This window comes from Oncorhynchus mykiss, chromosome 19 (assembly GCF_013265735.2).
Source record: "Oncorhynchus mykiss isolate Arlee chromosome 19, USDA_OmykA_1.1, whole genome shotgun sequence".
In the NCBI taxonomy this organism is placed as follows: domain Eukaryota; kingdom Metazoa; phylum Chordata; class Actinopteri; order Salmoniformes; family Salmonidae; genus Oncorhynchus; species Oncorhynchus mykiss.
In genome coordinates this window covers 22,675,174-22,697,786 of record NC_048583.1, presented here as the reverse complement: position 1 = coordinate 22,697,786, position 22,613 = coordinate 22,675,174, and the positions used below count along the sequence as shown (strand labels likewise).

General features: G+C 39.9%; 2 protein-coding genes across 2 annotated transcripts; one reads left to right on the top strand and one right to left on the bottom strand.

Moving 5' to 3' along the window:
• The first annotated feature begins 3,762 nt into the window (after positions 1-3,762).
• On the top strand, positions 3,763-9,471 carry LOC110497491 (cilia- and flagella-associated protein 97). The gene is made up of 2 exons (XM_021573621.2): positions 3,763-3,973; positions 8,776-9,471. The coding sequence occupies exons 1-2, from the start codon at positions 3,829-3,831 to the stop codon at positions 8,901-8,903; spliced, it is 273 nt and encodes a 90-aa protein (XP_021429296.1). The 5' UTR covers positions 3,763-3,828; the 3' UTR covers positions 8,904-9,471.
• A 1,885-nt stretch (positions 9,472-11,356) lies between these two features.
• On the bottom strand, positions 11,357-13,957 carry LOC110497493 (ADP/ATP translocase 2). The gene is made up of 4 exons (XM_021573622.2): positions 13,728-13,957; positions 12,417-12,903; positions 12,144-12,284; positions 11,357-11,967 (listed from the first exon to the last, which is right to left on the bottom strand). Exons 1-4 carry the CDS (start codon positions 13,836-13,838, stop codon positions 11,810-11,812), a joined length of 897 nt encoding a protein of 298 aa, XP_021429297.1. The 5' UTR covers positions 13,839-13,957; the 3' UTR covers positions 11,357-11,809.
• Positions 13,958-22,613: the final 8,656 nt, after the last annotated feature.

Below are 22,613 nucleotides of genomic sequence, written 5' to 3'. Positions count from 1 at the left end.
GTTTCCTCTCCCTCACACTCTTGCATATCAAAAAGATAGTTTGACCATCTGTAGACTATAATTTGAGACTATCCAAAGTGTGATCTGAGAGAAATATGAATACCTTGTCCTTACCTGGCTCTATGCCTGTTTTATGATATTGTTATACACACTGTCTGAGAGATTGTATTGGTTTACACAAAACATTTTCTATATATTTTCTAGCAAGGGGTTTAGATATAGTACCGGTCAGTTCTGCCTCCTATGTAATGTGCGAGACCATTCTTACCCTTTCCCCTGATTCCATTCCTAGTTCTTCCTGACGGTCTCACTTACTAAGATTCTCTCCAAAGGGCTTGTTGGTGGGAGTGTGACTGCACATTACATTATGAGCTACTGGCTGACCACTGGTTATTTCTTCTCTCAATGGGCCACGTTTTTACCTCTGATTTTCAAGGATCACTATCCTCTCTCCCGGTTTCATTAAGGTCTCTGGTGGTATGGCCTTGGAAATATTTCTGTTTCTACATGAACGGTCTACTCAAAGTGTATGAGAAGTTGAATTGAAATGTATATAAAAATGCCATATGATCTTGCCATAATGACCCATTTCTTTGTGTTTTGGTAATGTATTTGGCTAATACTTTAGTTCAATTTTCACTTTTCTTTATTCAGTTTCTCATTGAAATAAAATCTATTTGCAAGAGACCTAGCTATTGAACATGATCGGAGGGGTCAAGTAGTTTCTATTAGTGTGGACTGTGTGTAAGGAAGAGTTTCTGTAAACTCATGCCATGCTCTTCCAATTAGGGCAAGGTCATGGCTAAGGGCCAACCAACCAGTTAAATTAGGGAGAGGAGCAAAGGGTTGCTCTTGTGTAATATAACAAGGAATGGAAAAGGAGTGTGGGGGTCGATGTGGGATCTATGACATCATAGAGCCTCATCTGCATGCTCATGTTTATTTACCGGATTTAATCAAATCCATCTCTGTATGATCTACTGCGCAACATAAGTTGAATTAGAACTCTCTCTTTCTCTCACTCACACACAAAAGCTGTGCAGTAGACATAACTGTGTTCACAGTTAATGTACATATGTTGTGTTTTTACCCAACTACCAGCACATACTTTGCGGCTGTCAGAAATCGAGATACCGTTATCTTTTGTAAATCATGTGTTAAAACCTCTTAGAGCTACCCCCTACTTTTTTTCAATTTCCTCCCGAAGACATACCCAAATCTAACTGCCTGTAGCTCAGGCACACTAAGGATATGCATATTCTTGGTATCATTTGAAAGAAAACACTCTGAAGTTTGTGTAAATGTGAATTGAATGTAGGAGAATATAACACAATAGATCTGGTTTAGATAATACAATGAAAAAAACATACTTTTTTTATTTTTATTGTTGTATCATCTTTAAAATGAACAAGATAAAACAAACATTCAGAAGGATGATGGAAACAATTTCAGTGAAAAACATAGAGGGCAACAGTACTTGTGCAAAGTTTCAGAATGATAACTTCCAAAATGAGTGTGCTTACATGACATTTATCATGAAGTCACCCAGGTGCCACATACAAGTAGCCTAAATGTACCCAAGTGTCCAAATTGGTGAAGTTATACATTTTGAATGGAATAACTATATACAAAATACCAAAATGGTATTCTAACTCCCCCCCCACCCCCCCACACCAAAAAATGGAGAACAAACATGAAATATATATATATACATTTACAAAATAACACTTTCAATATTTGGAAGACCCTCAGTCCTCTACACAATATTATGCTGCTGAAGCCAGGTGCCATAGCACATCCATGCCTGCAGAAATACATTTGGGCAGATGAACACCACTTGTGGCAGGAGCTGGATGAACCAGCTTCAGTGGGGGATGAACACCTTGGCACTGGGGGCTCCCATTCGGAGTCAGTGTCACTGTGAAAGAAAGTGTTCAGTTAGAATAGTTTCACATATGAGCCCTGTATCAACAGGTATAATAAACAGATATATATAGAGTACAGGGAACATAAGGTTGAATATATTATTATAGACCTGCTAGATCAACTGTCTCATTTATATTATGACATTTCAGCTAGATCTACTGTCTCTATTATATTATGACAGACCAGCTATATCTACTGTCTTCATTATATTATAACAGACCAGCTGTATCTACTGTCTCCATTTCACTTTGGCCATTGTTGTGGGCCTGCCCTCCCCTCAACAGCCTCAAATAGGCTATTTCATTTCACAAATAATATTTTATATTATTAATTTCATACAACGGCATTAGCATGAGAAGAACTTACCAGTCCAAAACGATGTCCTCTCCCGTTCAAAAAATATTCCTCCATTTGAGAATCGCTAAATTAATCGTCCTCGATCAATTTCTTCTAAAATTGTGTGTACATCTGTATATCTAGATTTAGCGTTTCCTGACTTAGTCGCCATACTGATTGATATATAAACAGCTGAATATGCACTTTACCAAAACAATGCTGTGCGCAACATGCGTTGCTCCTTCCGGTATGAATCGTCAATGGCGAATGAACCTCTTTACGCCAGAGTTTACTACATGGGTTGGTCTTCCAACACATAAACATTACATATTGCCGTTTACCTCAGCTCATTGGCTATCTACCCAGCTAGATTTCAAGACGATCAGTGGTCATTGGGTTAAAATACAGTCAATCAACGAAACAGCGGGCAAATCATTGGTGCACAATGATGTCATTACTTGTCTTCAAATCGGTTTCTTTCAGTCAATACGTCCTGCGAAATGACCCATCAGGTTGCGTTGTGTTATAAACAAACCAGTTGATTGCAATGAAACCAAACATGACTGGAAAAGTCACGTTTTGTGTATGTATTTACCTCGAACGTGTCGTCGAAAATGGAATGAGACGGAATTCACGACACAAGCGGTTTACAAAATGTTTCATGTTAGGCTATAAAAATGGATTTTATCAAACAAAAAAACATTCATTTTCTAACAATGAACATTGGGATTGCAAACAGAGGAAGATCGTCAAAGGTAAACTATTTATTTTATTGCAGTTTGTGATTTTGTTACGCCTGTGCTGGTTGAAATAGTTTTTTTATGGGGCTCTATCCTCAGATAATCGCATCGTATTCTTTCGCAGTAAATCCTTTTTTAAATCTGACAACGCAGTTGGATTAGCAAGATTCTAGGCTTTCGAAACATGTGAGACACTTGTATGTTCATGAATGTTTAATATGACTATTTATGTAGCGATCACCGTATGTTGTCGAATTTCATCCCGCTACCGGGTTCCGTGCGCAGAGAGGTTAAAGGTAGAGTCAGTGATATGACATAGATGCAGAAAGTAAACAGCATAGTGGATAAATTTCCGCATCAACCAAGAGCGCTAAAGCGCGAAGATCAACTTCTCCGTTGTTTTGGTGCCCTGGCTCATCTGCTCCTGGCAACATAATTTCGCTGAGTTTGCCTTGAAAAGGGGCAATTAACAGTTGCTATATCAATTTTTAGACACCTTGACTCTTTCACATTTTGTTACGTAACAGCCGTATTTAAAAAATTCTAAGTCCTCATCAATCTACACATAATACTTCAAAATGACAAAGGAAATATATATATAATATTTACATTAGTATTCAGACCCTTTAGTCAGTACTTTGTTAAAGCACCTTTGGCAGCGATTACAGCCTTGATACTTCTTGGGTATGAAGCTACAAGCTTGGGACACCTGTATTTTGGGAGTTTCTCCCATTCTTCTCTGTCTTAGAAAGACATTATAAAGGTACCCTTCACAAAAATTGTTATCACCCTTTCTCAGCAGGCTTTCCTGCTGAGGCTAGAGTCAATGAGGCCCACCTGGGGCATGAAGAGGGCAGAGCAGCTGGCAGACTACCAGTGCCAGGCCGGATACCTGGGCATCGCCACCGCGCTCTCTGCCATAGACAGATCGCCCTCCAATATGGAACGGACCTCCAGCAGAACGTCAGCAGGTAACCTCTCTGAAGAACTGATGCTCAATAGCTCTCAATAGCCCTAAGATCAAATCAAATCAAATGTATTTATATAGCCCTTCGTATATCAGCTGATATCTCAAAGTGCTGTACAGAAACCCAGCCTAAAACCCCAAACAGCAAGCAATGCAAGTGTAGAAGCACTAAGACCATACTTATTTCTGTCATTCCTTAAGAGAGACTGAATTTGCATCTTTTATTTATTTTATTTTAAAGGATCACTTTACTCAAAATGTCTTTTGGTATTTAGTCCACTGTTAATAATCTTTTTCTTTAGCATGTCATGTTTTCGAGATCATAGGCACTGAGCACTTCCACTGTAGCCAGGACAAACTTATTTTCACAATTTTTTTTACATGATGAAGTAGAATCATGTTGAAAAATTATGTTAACATTTATAATATTCCTTTATAATATTCCTAAAACATAAGTTGAAAATTATACTGTTGCTGCTTCCTGTTGTCATGTATTATTAAATATACTGTAGCCGAGTGTCAAAACACCGGTTTTACATGTCCAAATTCATAAATAATATGCTAAAATAAGTTGTGATATTTTGAAGACCAAAACATAAAAATGACTTCCTACTGTATACACACGTGTCACACTTGTGTTCAGATTACTTGTATTTTGGTAAATTAGTAACTGCACATACATAGGGTTGTGGTCGTCACAAAATTTCATCAGCCGGTGATTGTCAAGCAAATAACTGCCAGTCTCACGGTAATTCACCGTCAATTAACATAAACACATTTAGCATCTTCTGGTTTCCACATCTTCTGGCTTACAAGCCACTGATGAAGACCTTTGGAACATCTACATTTTAAAAAGTCTAATAATTCCATGTAGTATAGCCTAAACCTTCACAATAAATTCATTATTTATTTTAGACAGGTCTAAAAAAACATGATATTTTAGAAAATGTAGTCTCTTTCAGAAGAACAGAATAGCATACTGTGAGTTGTCCTTATGTTAGGTACTGAGCTGGCTATGCCATATGGCTGTTGGCTACACTAGTTCATTTAGCAGATGAGATGTTCTTAGAATTCCATGGCATTATTGTATAGTATAAAGAATGCAATCGAATAAAATAGAAAGGTTATTTTCTCCAAACGATTTGAGGGAGTGAGCACATGTGGCTATTCTGTGTTGATAGGTTAACAAAGAAACAGGTGCTTAACTGCTTAATTTAGAGTTACTAATGTAACTTTAGTTATGATATGTTTTGATTTTTAATGCATTCTAAGGCTGCATGATGCGACCTCTAATGATGATTTGAAAAAAGTTGCATGAAAGGCATGAACTCTGCTTTTTGTGCAGGCTTCATCAGTCTCTCTCTCATTCACAATTTGACAAGCACTTGATAATGCCTCGAATTTCCCAGCGTTATCCCCTTTGTGTGGCTGTAATGCCCCCTAAAAAATCCATTCCATTTGCGGCCAGTGGCCGTTATGATTATAATTTCCTTCTCCCTGCATGCTGCTTGCTTCGAAGCACATCTCACTCACATGGCTCTCTGTCACGCACAACAGTAGGCTATAAGCGTGAATGTTCCATTAGCTGGAAAACACCATTATCAAAAGTGACTGCAAATTATGCATGCAATGCTTTTATTATAAAGGTGCATTTTTATGGAGAAAATCTTCCCCAAACTTCGAACTCACATGCTGCGTATACAGTGCATTGCGAAAGTATTCGGCCCCCTTGAACTTTGCGACCTTTTGCCACATTTCAGGCTTCAAACATAAAGATATAAAACTGTATTTTTTTTGTGAAGAATCAACAACAAGTGGGACACAATCATGAAGTGGAACGACATTTATTGGATATTTCAAACTTTTTTAACAAATCAAAAACTGAAAAATTGGGCGTGCAAAATTATTCAGCCCCTTTACTTTCAGTGCAGTAAACTCTCTCCAGAAGTTCAGTGAGGATCTCTGAATGATCCAATGTTGACCTAAATGACTAATGATGATAAATACAATCCACCTGTGTGTAATCAAGTCTCCGTATAAATGCACCTGCACTGTGATAGTCTCAGAGGTCCGTTAAAAGCGCAGAGAGCATCATGAAGAACAAGGAACACACCAGGCAGGTCCGAGATACTGTTGTGAAGAAGTTTAAAGGCGGATTTGGATACAAAAATATTTCCCAAGCTTTAAACATCCCAAGGAGCACTGTGCAAGCGATAATATTGAAATGGAAGGAGTATCAGACCACTGCAGATATACCAAGACCTGGCCGTCCCTCTAAACTTTCAGCTCATACAAGGAGAAGACTGATCAGAGATGCAGCCAAGAGGCCCATGATCACTCTGGATGAACTGCAGAGATCTACAGCTGAGGTGGGAGACTCTGTCCATAGGACAACAATCAGTCGTATATTGCACAAATCTGGCCTTTATGGAAGAGTGGCAAGAAGAAAGCCATTTCTTAAAGATATCCATAAAAAGTGTTGTTTAAAGTTTGCCACAAGCCACCTGGGAGACACACCAAACATGTGGAAGAAGGTGCTCTGGTCAGATGAAACCAAAATTGAACTTTTTGGCAACAATGCAAAACGTTATGTTTGGCGTAAAAGCAACACAGCTGAACACACCATCCCCACTGTCAAACATGGTGGTGGCAGCATCATGGTTTGGGCCTGCTTTTCTTCAGCAGGGACAGGGAAGATGGTTAAAATTGATGGGAAGATGGATGGAGACAAATACAGGACCATTCTGGAAGAAAACCTGATGGAGTCTGCAAAAGACCTGAGACTGGGACGGAGATTTGTCTTCCAACAAGACAATGATCCAAAACATAAAGCAAAATCTACAATGGAATGGTTCAAAAATAAACATATCCAGGTGTTAGAATGGCCAAAGTCAAAGTCCAGACCTGAATCCAATCGAGAATCTGTGGAAAGAACTGAAAACTGCTGTTCACAAATGCTCTCCATCCAACCTCACTGAGCTCGAGCTGTTTTGCAAGGAGGAATGGGAAAAACATTTCAGTCTCTCAATGTGCAAAACTGATAGAGACATACCCCAAGCGACTTACAGCTGTAATCGCAGCAAAAGGTGGCGCTACAAAGTATTAACTTAAGGGGGCTGAATAATTTTGCAAGCCCAATTTTTCAGTTTTTGATTTGTTAAAAAAGTTTGAAATATCTATTAGATTTAGTGTCTTGATGAGTTTTTTTTTAAATGTAATTTTCCCAAATGGTGTGAGATGAAAATGCAAGCTTGTGTGAGGTAGTAACACAAAGTGGCCACATTAGGGAAATGTGCACATTGTAAAATAGTTTAGTATGGCAAAATGATTCAACATGCCAACTTTGGATGATAGTATACACTGAGTATACAAAACAGAACACCTGCTCTTTCCATGACAGACTGACCATGTGAATCCAGGTGAAAGCTATGATCCCTTATTTTGAGCTCACAAGTGGCACTGCATCTCAGTGCAAGAGGCGTCACCCTGTTTCAAATCCAGCCTGTATCACATCTGGCCGTGATTGGGAGTCTCATAGGGTGGCGCACAATTGGCCCAGCGTCTTCCAGGTTTGGCTGGGTTAGACCATCATTGTAAATAATAATTTGTTCTTAACAGACTTGCCTAGTTAAATAAAGGTTACTTGTTTTTATGTCACTTGTAAAAATCCACTTCAATCAGTATAAATGAAGGGTAAGAGACAGGTTAAAGCATGACTTTTAAGCCTTGAGACAATTGAGACATGGATTGTGTATGTGTGCCAATCAGAGGGTGAATGGGCAAGACAAAATATTTAAGTGCCTTTGAACGGGGTATGTGCCAGGCGCATCGGTTTGTGTCAAGAACTGCAACACTGCTGGATTTTTCATGCTCAACTGCTTCCTGTGTGTATCAATGGTCCACCACCCAAAGGACATCCAGCCAACTTGACACAACTGAAGGCAGCATTGGCGTCAACATGGGCCAGCATCCCTGTGGAACGCTTTTGACACCTTGTAGAGTCCATGCCCCGACCAATTGAGGCTGTTCTGAGGGGGGGGTGGGGGGGGGGGGGGTGCAACTCAATATATTAGTAAGGTGTTCCTAATGTTTGGTGTACTCTGTGTGTGTTTCCCACTCACAAACTATTGTAACAATGACATGTATTTCTTGCTCATTTAATATTTTGAGAGTAAAAAAAATGCTCTCAAACAGATTGGAGATTCTATTGTGCCTGAATTTTCAGTATCATGCATCATCATCACTGTTTTTGCTCAGTACTGAAAGTGGCTGCTGATATGCACCATTTTATATGAACAAATATTAAAATATAGTTTTTGAGTGATCTATCCGTGTTTAAAGTGCACAAAATTATAACAATTGCTCACAGCTGTTTTTGTTTTGTTTTTTCCCCCATGGATTATATTCAGCTCACAAATGTCAATTGTGATGTACTGTAGTACTCAAATGTACATGGCACATATGTTTTTACATTGAGGAAGTTCAATTTGGGAGAAGGTAGTACATAATTTGTGTGGTATAGTAATACTAGTATGTATTTTTTTTTATTTTACCTTTATTTAACTAGGCACGTCAGTTAAGAACAAATTTTTATTTTCAATGATGGCCTAGGAACAGTGGGTTAACTGCCTGTTCAGGGGCAGAACGACAGATTTGTACCTTTGTCAGCTCGGGGGTTTGAACTTGCAACCTTCCGGTTACTAGGCTACCCTGCCGCCCCAATGTATTAGTGGGTGTATTAATGTATTAGTGATAGTATGTAAATTAGTAGTAGTATTGACCCCTGTTGTCTTGTTGATTCTTCAGGAAAGATCCCCAGGCCTGGCAGTACCAACCACCACCACAGTGCCAGGGCATCATATGCTATCGCTATCACCGCCACACCCCTACCCAGGCATGCCAGTGCGGCAGCGTCCCGGGCAACCTGGTCGTGAGAGCTGTGCTCAGGAAGGAGCACCATTCCCCAACTCCCCCACCTCTTCCAATACCTTACCAATAAGGCAATACTTGCTCCTAAACACTCATCAAAGGTCAGTTTGACATTCTTCCCCCAGATGGTTAAGTTGAGTTTGTTAGGAGTGTCCTACACAATAAAGGATCTGTGTCAGAGAGGTGCGAAGCCGGAAAGTGGTCACACTTTGTCGAAACTAAATCTCCATTGTGCTCTGATCATGCACTTGTCCAGTAATTCTGCTTTAGCACACAATACTCGTAAATAAAGGGATCTGACACTGACTGGCTGTTTCCCAGATGTAGAATAAGCCTCGAAGAACTTTCAATTGAGCTTTCAATGTATTTTTTTTTCCCTTGGAGAATACTTTTTAGTCCAGGAGTAGGTTTAAGTTGGGTCCGGGAAACCAGTCCTATATGATGTAAGAATGATATTGTGTTGCCGTTATACAACCGTTCTCATAAAACTGTGTCACTATTGCTATCCAGGACCAACTCTAGCTGCTATAAAGTATTGTGAACTGTACTTCTGTTGTAATGGAAGATATAGCCTGGCAACAGAACTGACTGGCTCAAACGTATTAAGAAGGAAAGCAATTTCATAAATTAACTTTTAAGAAGGCACACCTGTTAATTGAAATGCATTCCATTTTTTGGTTACTACATGATTCCATGTGTTATTTCATAGTTTTGATTTCTTCAATATTATTCTACAATGTAGAAAATAGTAAACATAAAGAAAAAGCCTTGAATGAGTAGGTGTTCTTAAACTTTTGACCGGTAGCTAATATGGTTCAGGTATAATAAAAAAAAAATATATATAATTTATATATTTTTATGTATATATATATATATATACAAACACCGAACAGAAAATAAACACCCACGCAACACAGGTGGAAAAAGGCTACCTAAGTATGAATCTCAATCAGAGACAACTAACGACACCTGCCTCTGATTGAGAACCATACCAGGCCAACCTCAAAAACCAACATAGAAAACGAACATAGACAACCCATCCAACTCACCATACTAAAACAAAGACCTAAATAAAATAACTAAGGTCAGAACGTGACAGGTGGTGCCTATCAATATGCTTAGTGAATAGAGTAAGTACTAAGTATGCCATGCTGTATTTCCACTCTTGTGAAATTTTTTCAAGTGGAACTTTTCATCAATGTTTCTGTTATTGTTGTGTTACATTATGATGAATAATGAGAGAGAGAGATATTTGTGTACTAGTAAAGCTTTTTTAGAATATTATGGGAGAATTAGTCATATTTTTTTTTTTATTGTGATCCTGTGCAAATTTCTTGACGTTTTCCAATAAAGCTGCTTGTTGCCGCACCACTCATGTCTGTCCGTGGTCAAAGGAGCTCAAACAATGTCTGCAGGACTTTCACACTTGTGGCAGCTGTCTTTTGTAGGCCAGTTAGCCGCATAGCACCCACATGGCAACAAAGACTGCCAATGCAGACACACTTAGCGGACAGCATATCTGGCATGTTGTGGATATGAATAATTATCCCCCACAATGACATAATGTCACATGCACACACACAATGGCTACAACAGTGGCAGGGGATATAAGCCAGTGACTGGATGTGTCATGGTCAGAAGTCCAACAAGTGAGTGACATGCTAGCTGCCAGGGATGACTGGCCCAGCACATCTTGGCCATGATCTGTTATCTCCACTCGGCACAGCCAGAAGAGGACTGGCCACCCCTCATAGCCTGGTTCCTCTCTAGGTTTCTTACTAGGTTCTGGCCTTTCTAGGGAGTTTTTCCTAGCCACCGTGCTTCTACACCTGCATTGCTTGCTGTTTGGGGTTTTAGGCTGGGTTTGTGTACAGCACTTTGTGACATCAGACGATGTAAGAAGGGCTTTATAAATACATTTGATTGATATAAGTCATAAGAGATCAAAACAAGGAAAATACTTAATCAGTAGTTGTAATTCATTAGTACTATAAGCTTACTCAAATAAATTGGTTTATGATGGTTAGCACATGAAAAGTAATACATTTGTATATTTTTTGTATTTTTTATGTCACCCCTTCAACCAACATTTATAGTAATGTGTATGTATAGACTGGTAAAACCTGATATTTGAGAAAATGAGAGCAATATTGGATTTGTATTGCATCTGTTACATACATAACAGACTATGAAGCATGGCAGCTAATGAGACACGGTGCTATATGATTCCCATCTAGGTTGGCTCCCAATAGAAGGATCTCTATAGAAGCCCAAGGAAATGGGATGGATATTTCTAATCCTATAATAGCCCAAGTCAGAGCCTGGAACTAGTAAACGTTACCTAAATGTTTTTACCTATTGTTATGTTATACTCTATATTATATATTGTACACATTACAATATTTCAATGAAACAAATATGAATGACAAAGGAATGCACCAAAGCAGAGGGCTTAGTAGGTATTTTTCATCTTTATTCTTATTAAAATAATGTTTATTGTGGGACACATGAGATACACAACACAGGAACATAAGGTCCTTGGTAGACAGCAGTTGCTGTGAAGAGTACATTCCTTTTGCTTATTATGAGAGAAAGAACTGAGAAAAGTGGATGCAATCTGTTTGCAGTAGGCATGTAATTCAATTGAAAAAAAACGTTTCTGTACCAGTTTGACAGTCAACTGGTAAACCTGGAGGTGTTTTTTTTGTACATCATGGGTAAGATATATACAGGTTTCAGAGTCGGTGCGTTGCTCACTTGACCAAATACACTGGCGAGAAGGATAACTAGCAACCAACTCCTGGGCTGGCTCAATAGAATACACATCTACCCCGATAATTCACCCAAGCTGTTATCATTATATGATACAATTAAGACGTGGTGAAGGGTTTCCTTAGGGAGTTGTGAATGCTTATGTGTACTTTTTGATCTCGTCGTAGAGCACCAAGACGAAGGCACCGCCCATGCCTCGGATCACGTTGGACCAGGCCCCCTTGAAGAAGGCTTTTCCTCCCTCGTTCTTGGCGATCTTCTTCCAGCAGTCGATTGTGCCAGTGTACATGATGTCCGCTATTGAATTTGACACATTGATCATTAAAATGCGATATAGGCCTACTGTAGGAAACTCAATTACTTTTGCCAAGAGTAATGTGCGCGTCCATAAAACCAATGGAATATTTCAATGGATCAGTTACAGTAGGCCATTCATGGATATGAATCAACGAGTAGGCTTACAACTGGCTCACCTGATTTGCGTCCTGACTGCATCATCATACGACGTCTGACGGTGTCAAAGGGGTATGAAATGATACCGGCGGCTGCGGTGACGCTCTGGGCAATCATCCAGCTGACGAAGATGTGCGTGTTCTTGGGGTCGGGCAGCATACCTAGAAGATGACGTAGAGCAACATAATTGGGATTCTGCGCCTATTTCTTTGTAAAATACATTACTTTTAACAACGTCCCAATTGCAAACAGCTACTTAGATTTATGATTTGACTTTAGCTCATGCTCCTCACCCTTGGCTGTGTCGTAGACTCCGAAGTAAGCAGCTCTGTAGATGATGATGCCTTGGACAGACACGTTGAATCCCTGGTACAGACCCTTGATACCGTCGGCTTTGTAGATTTTGCTGAGACAGCTGCCAAGACCGCTGAACTCTCTCTCGGCTCCGCTTTTTCCGATGTCGGCCGCAAGCCTGGTTCTGGCGAAGTCAAGTGGGTAAACGAAGCAAAGAGAGGTGGCACCCGCCGCGCCACCAGATGCCAGGTTACCGGCGAACCAACGCCAGAACTGTGTCTTCTGGTCCACTCCTCCAAGGAAGATCTTCTTGTACTTGTCCTTGAAAGCAAAGTTGAGGGCTTGGGTGGGGAAGTAACGGATCACATTGGCCAGGTTGCCTCTCCAGAAGGAGATAAAGCCTTGCTCCTTGGGAATCCTCCTGACGCAGTCCATGATCCCTTTGTACTGCATTTCCTTTGTGATTTGTTGGCTGGCATGTTGGACCTGGAGAGCAGAACAACAGAAGACAAATAATTGTTAAATTTATCCTCAATTCAGTAAGCAAAAAAAAGCATGTCAATCGGATTTTCTCGTTGTGCTTTAGGCCTACTTTGTATTTAGCAACTGAGGTTTATCTTATAGAAAGAGCCTAAAAATATTGAGTTTGTTGTTGGGACAAATTCCTAATTCACTTTAATTCAATAATAATCACGGGTTTGTACGAATGCATGTGTGCAATTTCTGTTATAATCAGCTATTCTCAGCGCTGTTGTACACTGGCCATTGCTTCATGTCACTTGAGCACGGTCTGTGCGTATTGGGTTGCATGCGTCTGGATAAATTTAGCTGTAGCCTAGGCCTAAACAAAATATCGCTGCTCTTATATCCAAACGATTATCGATATTTTGGCGTAATTAATTATGATCCTATTAATCGAAACATAACATTACGTGTACTTGAAATCAACACTAAAAATATAAAGAACACATCAAATGAATTAACTTGTTATTCAAAATAGTAATTTTTCTTTAATAACCTGACATTCATATAATTCGGTTTTATATGATTCGGTGAACGAAAGGCCAACTCCTGAGTCCTATCGAATCCAATTAGAAAGCTCTATAGCACCTTGGACAGCTACAAGTCACGTGCGTAAGAAACGTCTCCAAAGCGCTTTTCGCTGTCTGCAGGAATTGCATTTGCGAAATGTATCTAATTTTATTACAATCTTACTCTCAAAGTGTGACTTCTGCGCACTCAATGGATAACCAATAATATAGTAACTTTATGACTGAGACTGAAAAACAATTATTCTCACTTAGGCTTACCTGGAGCAACAACTTTACTCTCTCAATTGGAGCAACAGCTGTCTTGGAGATGGCAGCAGCAATGCCACCGGCCAAAAAGTCCTTAATGAAGCTAACCACCGCGTCCGACATGTTTTCAAGTTCCTCCTCGTGGAGTAGAGGTCAGACCCTAAATGTTCCAGACAGTCCTCACCAAGACACCCTCAAAGAAACCCAACGCCCCTCCAAGTGGAGGAAGCGCCCCCATCCCGCCTAATATATCTGGGCTATATATCGCGAGAATTTGGGGATGATGGCTATGCAGACGGTCGAACAGATTGGCGAGGCTAAATAAATATCCTAGGTTAAGGTTCAAATCTTAGCCATGTCCATTAAATAAAGTTTAATGGAACACTGGGGGGCTTTTAAAGGGCAAATTCAAGTCATTTTCCAATGACACCGTGGTGTTAGATAATATATATTATTCTGCTAGTTAATAACACCACAACATCGCAGCTATTTATCATTATTTATGTAGGCTACTATTTATTCTTTAGGCCAAAGTTTTATCGCAGTTTAGGGTGGGAACCATGATACAATGTGAAATTAACGCATGGGTAGGCTATGTTTTTGTAATTTTAAGCTTAGCTTTTAAATGTATCTTCATAATTCAAAATAGGTCTTATTGTTCTGATAAATGTGATAGGCCTCTAAAATGCACACGTTAACAGCGAGGGCGAGAAGGTGACATTGTTGCTGGTATGCGCATGCGACTTTGAAGACTTTGGCTTCGCTTGCCAACTCTTTAAAAATGTGATGTTATTAATGATTTGCTTCATAGCCTGACCTGTAGCATATGATGCGTTTGTGTTAACTGCCTGTTCAGGGGCAGAACGACAGTACCTTGTCAGCTCGGGGGTTTGAACCTTCCGGTTACTAGTCCAACGCTCTAACCACTAGGCTACCCTACCGCCCCGATAATGTACCTAAAATAATGGGAAGAATATAGCCTACTATTTTCCTATAGGCTTCGCCTATACTTACAACCCTGATTACCAGGTTAATTATAAAATATCTGCACCAAGACCATTGATTTGCCCTTTCACAAATAATAATGTAGGTGAATGCCAGCCGTTGATAACTAATAGGGTCTGTGTGATTATAGAAGCCCACCTCGTTTCAAACTCCAGGCACAACGTTACTAGTCTGTAAATGCTCCTCGCGTCAGCCTTTCCATGAGACCCATCGCTGCAGCGTGGAGATCAAAGAGATCTTGCACGAATAGGTCATGTGTGCGCGCAGGGGGCTTCGACGTCTACCGATAATTAGCCTACAAGTGCGTCGCTCCGTCCTCGACGTGCGTAGGAACTTGACTTGTGCCATGGAATGGGACCAAATTCTACGCGCACGTACATTGCAATATGCTAATTACGCAAATGAATAGGTGGGATTTATTTTCACTATATGACTACAGTTATGCAACGAGTAAGAGTGATGCGAGTATCAGCTAGTGTTCACTAAGCAAGCGGTTAAATGCTGCTTGCTTGTGGGCGTTCTATCTGCATATGACAGCACATAGCAGCAATTCGATTGTGCATTAAGAATTCAGCAGAGCAAGTTTGTATGAAGGTCTGGTTATTAAATGGGTAAATAGTTGAATAGTAATATTCTCTAAAACGCTCTGGTGACAAACAAACTTTGCTGCACTGTTTCCAATCGTGCACATGGCTGGGAGAACATATTCAAATAAGTAAATACATTTTGAAAATGTACAAAAAAACAATGTATTATTAGCTAACTAGCTACAGTGCAGGCTAACTCAAATGAGCTGCTAACGTAGCTAGCTATTTAGCCAACTTTACATACTGTATAGTTGGCTGGCTAAGTGGATTAAATATCACCAGCTACCTAACTTCATATTAGCTGGCTATCTTGATGTATTTATCACTGTTAAAAAAAACTCAAAATGCATTTGTAGGGAGCTAGCTAACTACCATGGAGGAGGGTGAAAGGATAGCAGCCCCAACTGTCAAAGTGAGAGAGGAGGCTATTCTGGATAGGGCAGGTACTTTTGTGAGGTTCCAGTCCCTAGAAGTGAGGACAGAGATAATAGTAACAAAATATTCAGTTCTGTCTAGTTTGAGCATATTGAAGTCTGTTTCTTGTGATGTTTTCTGTCCTCAGATACAGAGAGCAGTGAAAGCCTGTCTGCAGAGGAAGAACAGTGGTTCTCAGTCCTGGTCCTGGGGACTCAGAGGGGCACATTTTTGTTTTTGCCTTAGCACTGCACAGCTGATTCAAATGATCAGCTCATCATCAAGTTTCAAGTGTTACTTATGTATTCATGTGTGATGCTATCCTTGATATGATCCTGCTATATTGTCACATGCTACACATGCACATGTGTGTGCACATGCATCTATCTTCCAATGCTATCATGATTTGTTCTACTTTAGTAATCCACAATGACCTGGTGATGTAAAAGTCTAATAATAACATTATCTTCCATATTCCTACAGATACCTTGTAACTGGAGATTCCTTCAAAACGATTGCCTACAGTTACCGTGTAGGGCACTGCAGGGTTGGGTGACCAGGGCCATCTGGAACTGCCAACTGGAGGAATTCAGACGTGTGAACGCTACCTGTGTCCTATATAACTTCATGAGGATGGACAAGAGGACCAGTTGGGGATCTGCAGCTCGAAACCATGTGCCAGAGGAGAAGTCTGCTGCTCAGCAGGATGTTTCAAGGATGGGGTCCAACAATGCAGAGCGAGAGGGTGCTGTTCCCTGGTAACACCATAGACTACATTACACTGATTTCTACTTCTCAGGTTAGGGTGCTGTTTAGGTAAGGGTGTGATGTCTGTACAAAAACAAAACAGACTATTTTAAGTCACCCATATTGAAATAATGTAGAACAATTAGACACCCTATAACTCACACCTACACACTCATGTATCAATCTGATTGATGGATTGTGCTGTGCAGGCTCAGGTGTATAACTGTGGCTCCTTCCACCTTCAAACAGTAGGCAAGAGGGTCAACCATGGAGAATAGTAAGACACTTCATTATTTATATAACTCCGCTATATTGTTTGTTCTCGTGTGTTTGCATGTTTTTCAGCATAAAGTACTATGCAGCCACTTACTGTGGACACACACACAGATTCCTGTTGATCACTGTCTCTACCTACCTTCTTTTCTCAATAACAGTCTCTCTCCTTCACTTCATCCCTCTCTCCCCTTCTCCCTAAGCCCTATAAGTTATATCAGCTGTGTCTAACTTGCCTAGTTAACTTCTTGGTGACGGGGCAGTATTTTCACTTCCGGATGAAATGCATGCCGAAATTCAACTGCCTGCTACTCATCCCCAGAAGATAATTAATAATAATGAATAATAATTATGAATGAATAATTCATAATTATTAGTAGATTTGGATAGAAAAAACTCTGAAGTTTCTAAAACTGTTTGAATCATGTCTGTGAGTATAACATAACTTATTTAGCAGGCAAAACCCAGAGGACAAAACATTCAGATTTATTTTTTTTAGGTCACTCTCTTTTCAATGGGTTGTCATTGGGAATCCAGATTTCTAAGGGATCTTCTTGCAGTTCCTATCGCTTCCAATGGATGTCAACAGTCTTTAGAAATTGGTTGAGGTTTTTCCTTTGTGTAATAAAGAAGTACTGCCATCTTGAACAAGGGTAACTTGAAGTGTACTGTTAGATAGAGGTGCGTGACCAGAAAGCTAGCTACATTTTGTTTTCCTCCTGTATTGAACACAGATCATCCCGTCTTCAATTTTATCGATTATTTACATAAAAAACTATCTAAAGTTGTATTACAAAAGTAGTTTGGAACCAGTGTTTTTCTGGATCAAACGCGCCAAATAAATTGACATTTTGGATATATATCGACGGAATTAAACGAACAAAAGGACCATTTGTGATGTTTAGGGGACATATTGGAGTGCCGTCAAAAGAAGCTCGTCAAAGGTAAGGCATGAATTATATTTTTATTTCTGCGTTTTGTGTCGCGCCTGCAGGGTTGAAATATGCTTCTCTCTCTTTTACTATGGTGCTAACCTCAGATAATAGCATCGTTTGCTTTTGCCGAAAAGCCTTTTTGAAATGTGACATGTTGGCTGGATTCACAACAAGTGTAGCTTTAATCTTGCATGTGTGATTTCATGAAAGTTTGATTTTTATAGTCATTTATTTGAATTTGGCGCTCTGCATTTTCACTGGCTTTTGGCCAGGTGGGACACTAGCGTCCTACATATCCCAGAGAGGTTAAATAAAAAATACAAATATTAGCTGTGTCGGTGAACCCCTCCCGCATCTGAACTGGCAACATAGAGGGCACAGCGTGATCAGAGGTGAGGTCACTTGGTCGGGTTAACAGGAAGTATTATTAGAGATGCTTTACATTGAAATATAAATAGAGATGCAGTAGTCCCAGAGTTAATGATCCAAGGTCAGTTTTGCATTTCACCTGATGATTATGATGACTTAGTGTTAGAATACATTTTTTTTAAAGCATGGCTTAAACTGGCTGGTTAGGAGACAACTAGAGAAACTATTATGTAATTGTGATGAACTGAGATAATATTAGGGTAGCACTGTGATTCATTAATCATATGCTGCCTTCCCTGCTCCTCTGTTCTTACCTCTTTCCCTTTCTTTTTATCTCTCTCATCGCCACCTCTTTCTTCCTGTTTTTATAATGCACACCAGATGTGCATTGAAGTAAAGATTGAACTTGTATTTATAATATTACAATTATAATATTTATAATGCATGTATTATGTATTTATAACACTTGAATAATGAACTTCTTTCAATAAAGTGTTTGACATTCTCTACTGGTTGAAATAAAGTCTCTCATTTGATGAAATACTACACCTATCCTGTGTTTATCAGATTAAGGAAATTAGATATTGTGATGAACCGGTTTTAGAGTATTTACATGATGCATAGGAAGCGGAGTGTACTGTTTTTAAAATTCTATTTCTGTATACAGTGGGGAGAACAAGTATTTGATACACTGCCGATTTTGCAGGTTTTCCTACTTACAAAGCATTTAGAGGTCTGTAATTTTTATCATATGTACACTTCAACTGTGAGAGACGGAATCTAAAACAAAAATCCAGAAAATCACATTGTATGGTTTTTATGTAATTAATTTGCATTTTATTGCATGACATAAATATTTGATCACCTACCAACCATCAGGGATACAATTGTAGACCTGCACAAGGCTGGGATGGGCTACAGGACAACAGGCAAGCAGCTTGGTGAGAAGGCAACAACTGTTGGCGCAATTATTAGAAAATGGAAGAAGTTCAAGATGACGGTCAATCACCCTCGGTCTGGGGCTCCATGCAAGATCTCACCTTATGGGGCATCAATGATCATGAGGAAGGTGAGGGATCAGCCCAGAACTAAATGGCAGGACCTGGTCAATGACCTGAAGAGAGCTGGGACCACAGTCTCAAAGAAAACCATTAATAACACACTACGCCGTCATGGATTAAAATACTGCAGCGCACACAAGGTCCCCCTGCTTAAGCCAGCGCATGTCCAGGCCCGACTGGAGTTTGCCAATTACCATCTGGATGATCCAGAAGAGGAATGGGAGTAGGTCAATGTGGTCTGATGATACAAAAATAGAGCTTTTTGGTCTAAACTCCACTCGCCGTGTTTGGAGGAAGAAGAAGGATGAGTACAACCCCAAGAACACCATCCCAACCGTGAAGCATGGAGATGAAAATATACTTTTTTGGGGATGCTTTTCTGAAAAGGGGACAGGACAACTGCACCGTATTAAGGGGAGGATGGATGGGGCCATGTATCACGATCTTGGCCAACAACCTCCTTCCCTCAGTAAGAGCATTGAAGATGGGTCGTGGCTGGGTCTTCCAGCATGACAACGACCCGAAACACACAGCCAGGGCAACTAAGGAGTGGCTCCGTAAGAAGCATCTCAAGGTCCTAGAGTGGCCTAGCCAGTCTCCAGACCTGAACCCAATAGAAAATCTTTGGAGGGAGCAGAAAGTCCGTATTGCCCATCCTCAGCCCTGAAACCTGAAGGATCTGGAGAAGGTCTGTATGGAGGAGTGGGTCAAAATCCCTGCTGCAGTGTGTGCAAACCTGGTCATTAACTACAGGTAACGTATGATCTCTGTAATTGCAAACAAAGGTTTCTGTACCAAATATTAAGTTCTGCTTTTCTGATGTATCAAATACTTATGTCATGCAATAAAATGCTAATTAATTATTTAAAAATCATACAATGTGATTTTCTGGATTTTTGTTTTAGATTCCATCTCTCACAGTTGAAGTGTACATATGATGTAAAATTACAGACCTCTACATCCTTTGTAAGTAGGAAAACCTGCAAAATCGGTAGTGTATCAAATACTTGTTCACCCCACTGTATATATATATTTACAAAAAATATATATGGGGGATTGGAAATTATGAAGATAATTACATTGATGGAAGCTACAATCTATATGCAATATTAAAGCTGATCTACCACCCAATAATTTTTTTATAATTTAAAAGATTGTAAGTCGTGCTACGGTTGTGCCGGGGTTGTACTTCAGGCTTTAGAGAAAGTGTGAGTTTGTTATGGCAAGTGTCAGACATGTAGAGTGGATGGTTAAGTTAGCATCTCTATTGTCTTCCTGAGAGCTGAAATACTGTCACAATTCCAACATATTGAAATCGTGACATTGGTTGTGACAGATACTGTACCATAACCCCAAAAACGGAATTACTAGACCGTCAGGTCTGAAATCTCTGAAAGGAAGGCTGGGCATTGGCTAACCCTAGAAAGATAGAAAGATGACTCTAGACAAAAGGAGGGGTTAGGGTGAGTTAGCTACAAAGCTTTCGGGAAACTCACCCCCTGGATATATTCAAACAATGCAGAGCCAAAATGGCCCTTTCTGTTTTAAGTCAATGCTGACGCAATACACCCACTTTAGAGCAATCTCAGTTCAAACTTGGTAGGATGCTTTAAACACGTTCTCTTCATCGACAGGGGAGCCCAAAACCACAGGACTTAGGGGAATGGAGATTATTTAAGTATTTGCCTCTTCTCTTTGGTGCCATTGTCGGGGTGTCAAATGGTGTGTGTGTATATGTGTGAGTGGGTGTGGGCGCATGGCAAGAGAGAGTTTGTCATCAGCAGGTATGTGTGTCTCCCCTGTCAGTGAAAACTGGCTGCATAAACACATTACAGTGAAGGCCGAGAAGGCCTGAGAGCCACCAGTTCAGAAATCCCTGTGACCAATCAGGAAGACCTGGAGACTCCCAGTCAGTTGGAGCAAAGAGAAGGGGGGCGGGGAGAAAGAAAGGGAAGAGGGGGAGTGAGAGAAAGGGGGTGGGGTGGGAGAGGGGGAGAAAGAGGGAAGAGCGGAAAGAGAGCAGGAGGGGATTGAAAGGGAAGGAAAACAAGAGAAAGAGTGACCAAAAAAGAACATTGTGAAAAAGGAGCCAGTGCTGTAAAGTAACTAAGTAAAAAATACTTTGAAGTACTACTTAAGTAGTTTTTGGGGATATCTTTACTCTACTTTATTATTAATATTTTTGACAACTTTTACTTTTAAAAAATTACAATTTTTTTTTTATTTTTTTTTTCTCCCCCTGACACCCAAAAGTACTACTTACATATCAAATGCTCAGGCAGGACAGCAATATGGTCCAATTTACACATCTATCAATATAACGCGTTCTCATCCCTACTGACTCTTATCTGGCTGACTCACTAAGCAGAAATAATGTGCTTGTAAATTATGCCCGAGTGTGCCCCTGGCTGTGCTTACATTTAAAAAACAGAAAATTGTGCATTCTGGTTTGCTTAATATAAGGAATTTGATTTACTTTTACCTTTTGCTTTTACTCAAGTATGACAATTGAGTACGTTTTCCACCACTGTACTTAAGTACATTTAAAACCAGATACTTTTAGACTTTTACGCAAGTAGTATTTTACTGTATGACTTTCACAAAATGTTACTTAAGTCATCTTTACTTGAGGTATCTTTACTTTTACTCAAGAATGACAATTGAGTACTTTTTCCACCACTGAAAGGAAGAGAGAGAAAGTAAGAGGGTGGAGAGAAAAGCAACTCAGGAATAGAGAGGAGTGAGAGGGACAGATAAAACGGTGAGAGTAAGAGAAAGGGGTGAGGGAGAGAAAGAAAAACTCAGGAAGAGAGAGGAGTGGGAGGGAGGGAGGGAGGGAGAGAGAGAGAGAGAGAGAGAGAGAGAGAGAGAGAGATGATTGTGAACTCTTTAACCATAACCCCTTACTGATGTGTCTGACTTTTAGAGAGAGAGAGATGATTGTGAACTCTTTAATCCCATAACCCCTTACTGATGTGTCTGACTTTTTCTTGCTTTCCATAAGGCGTTCACACGCATGCGTCCAAGTATTGTTATCTTTTGAAAATGTCAGTTAGTCAGTTACACTGTCAACCACCCTGTGGACACTAGGCTACATTTACAAAGTAAGTAAAAGTAACTAGCCTTGCACATGCCTTGGCTTGCCAGAATGGCTCATCGGAGATGGAAACTATCTCCTGTTTCTATAGTGTGAGGCAGCTTGATGTACAAGTACACCCTCTGGACAGGTCTATCGCAGGGCGTTACCCCCAATCTATCTATTTAACATTTCCAAAGTATCAGTGTCAAATTTCCTTAATATCAACTTTTGGTCACCACGTATGAAGTCCATGCAAGTTTAAAAGTGATTGAATATTTTGGATATGACTACTTAATTGGCTTGGTATTGAGAGTGACATCTGGAAAACAAAGAAGCAGTATTTTTTAATAGAGATGGTACTGTATATCTGCAATAAGAATGCAACCAAGAATCTGTACTGTTTGAGTGCCTAAATAGTAATCATAAAT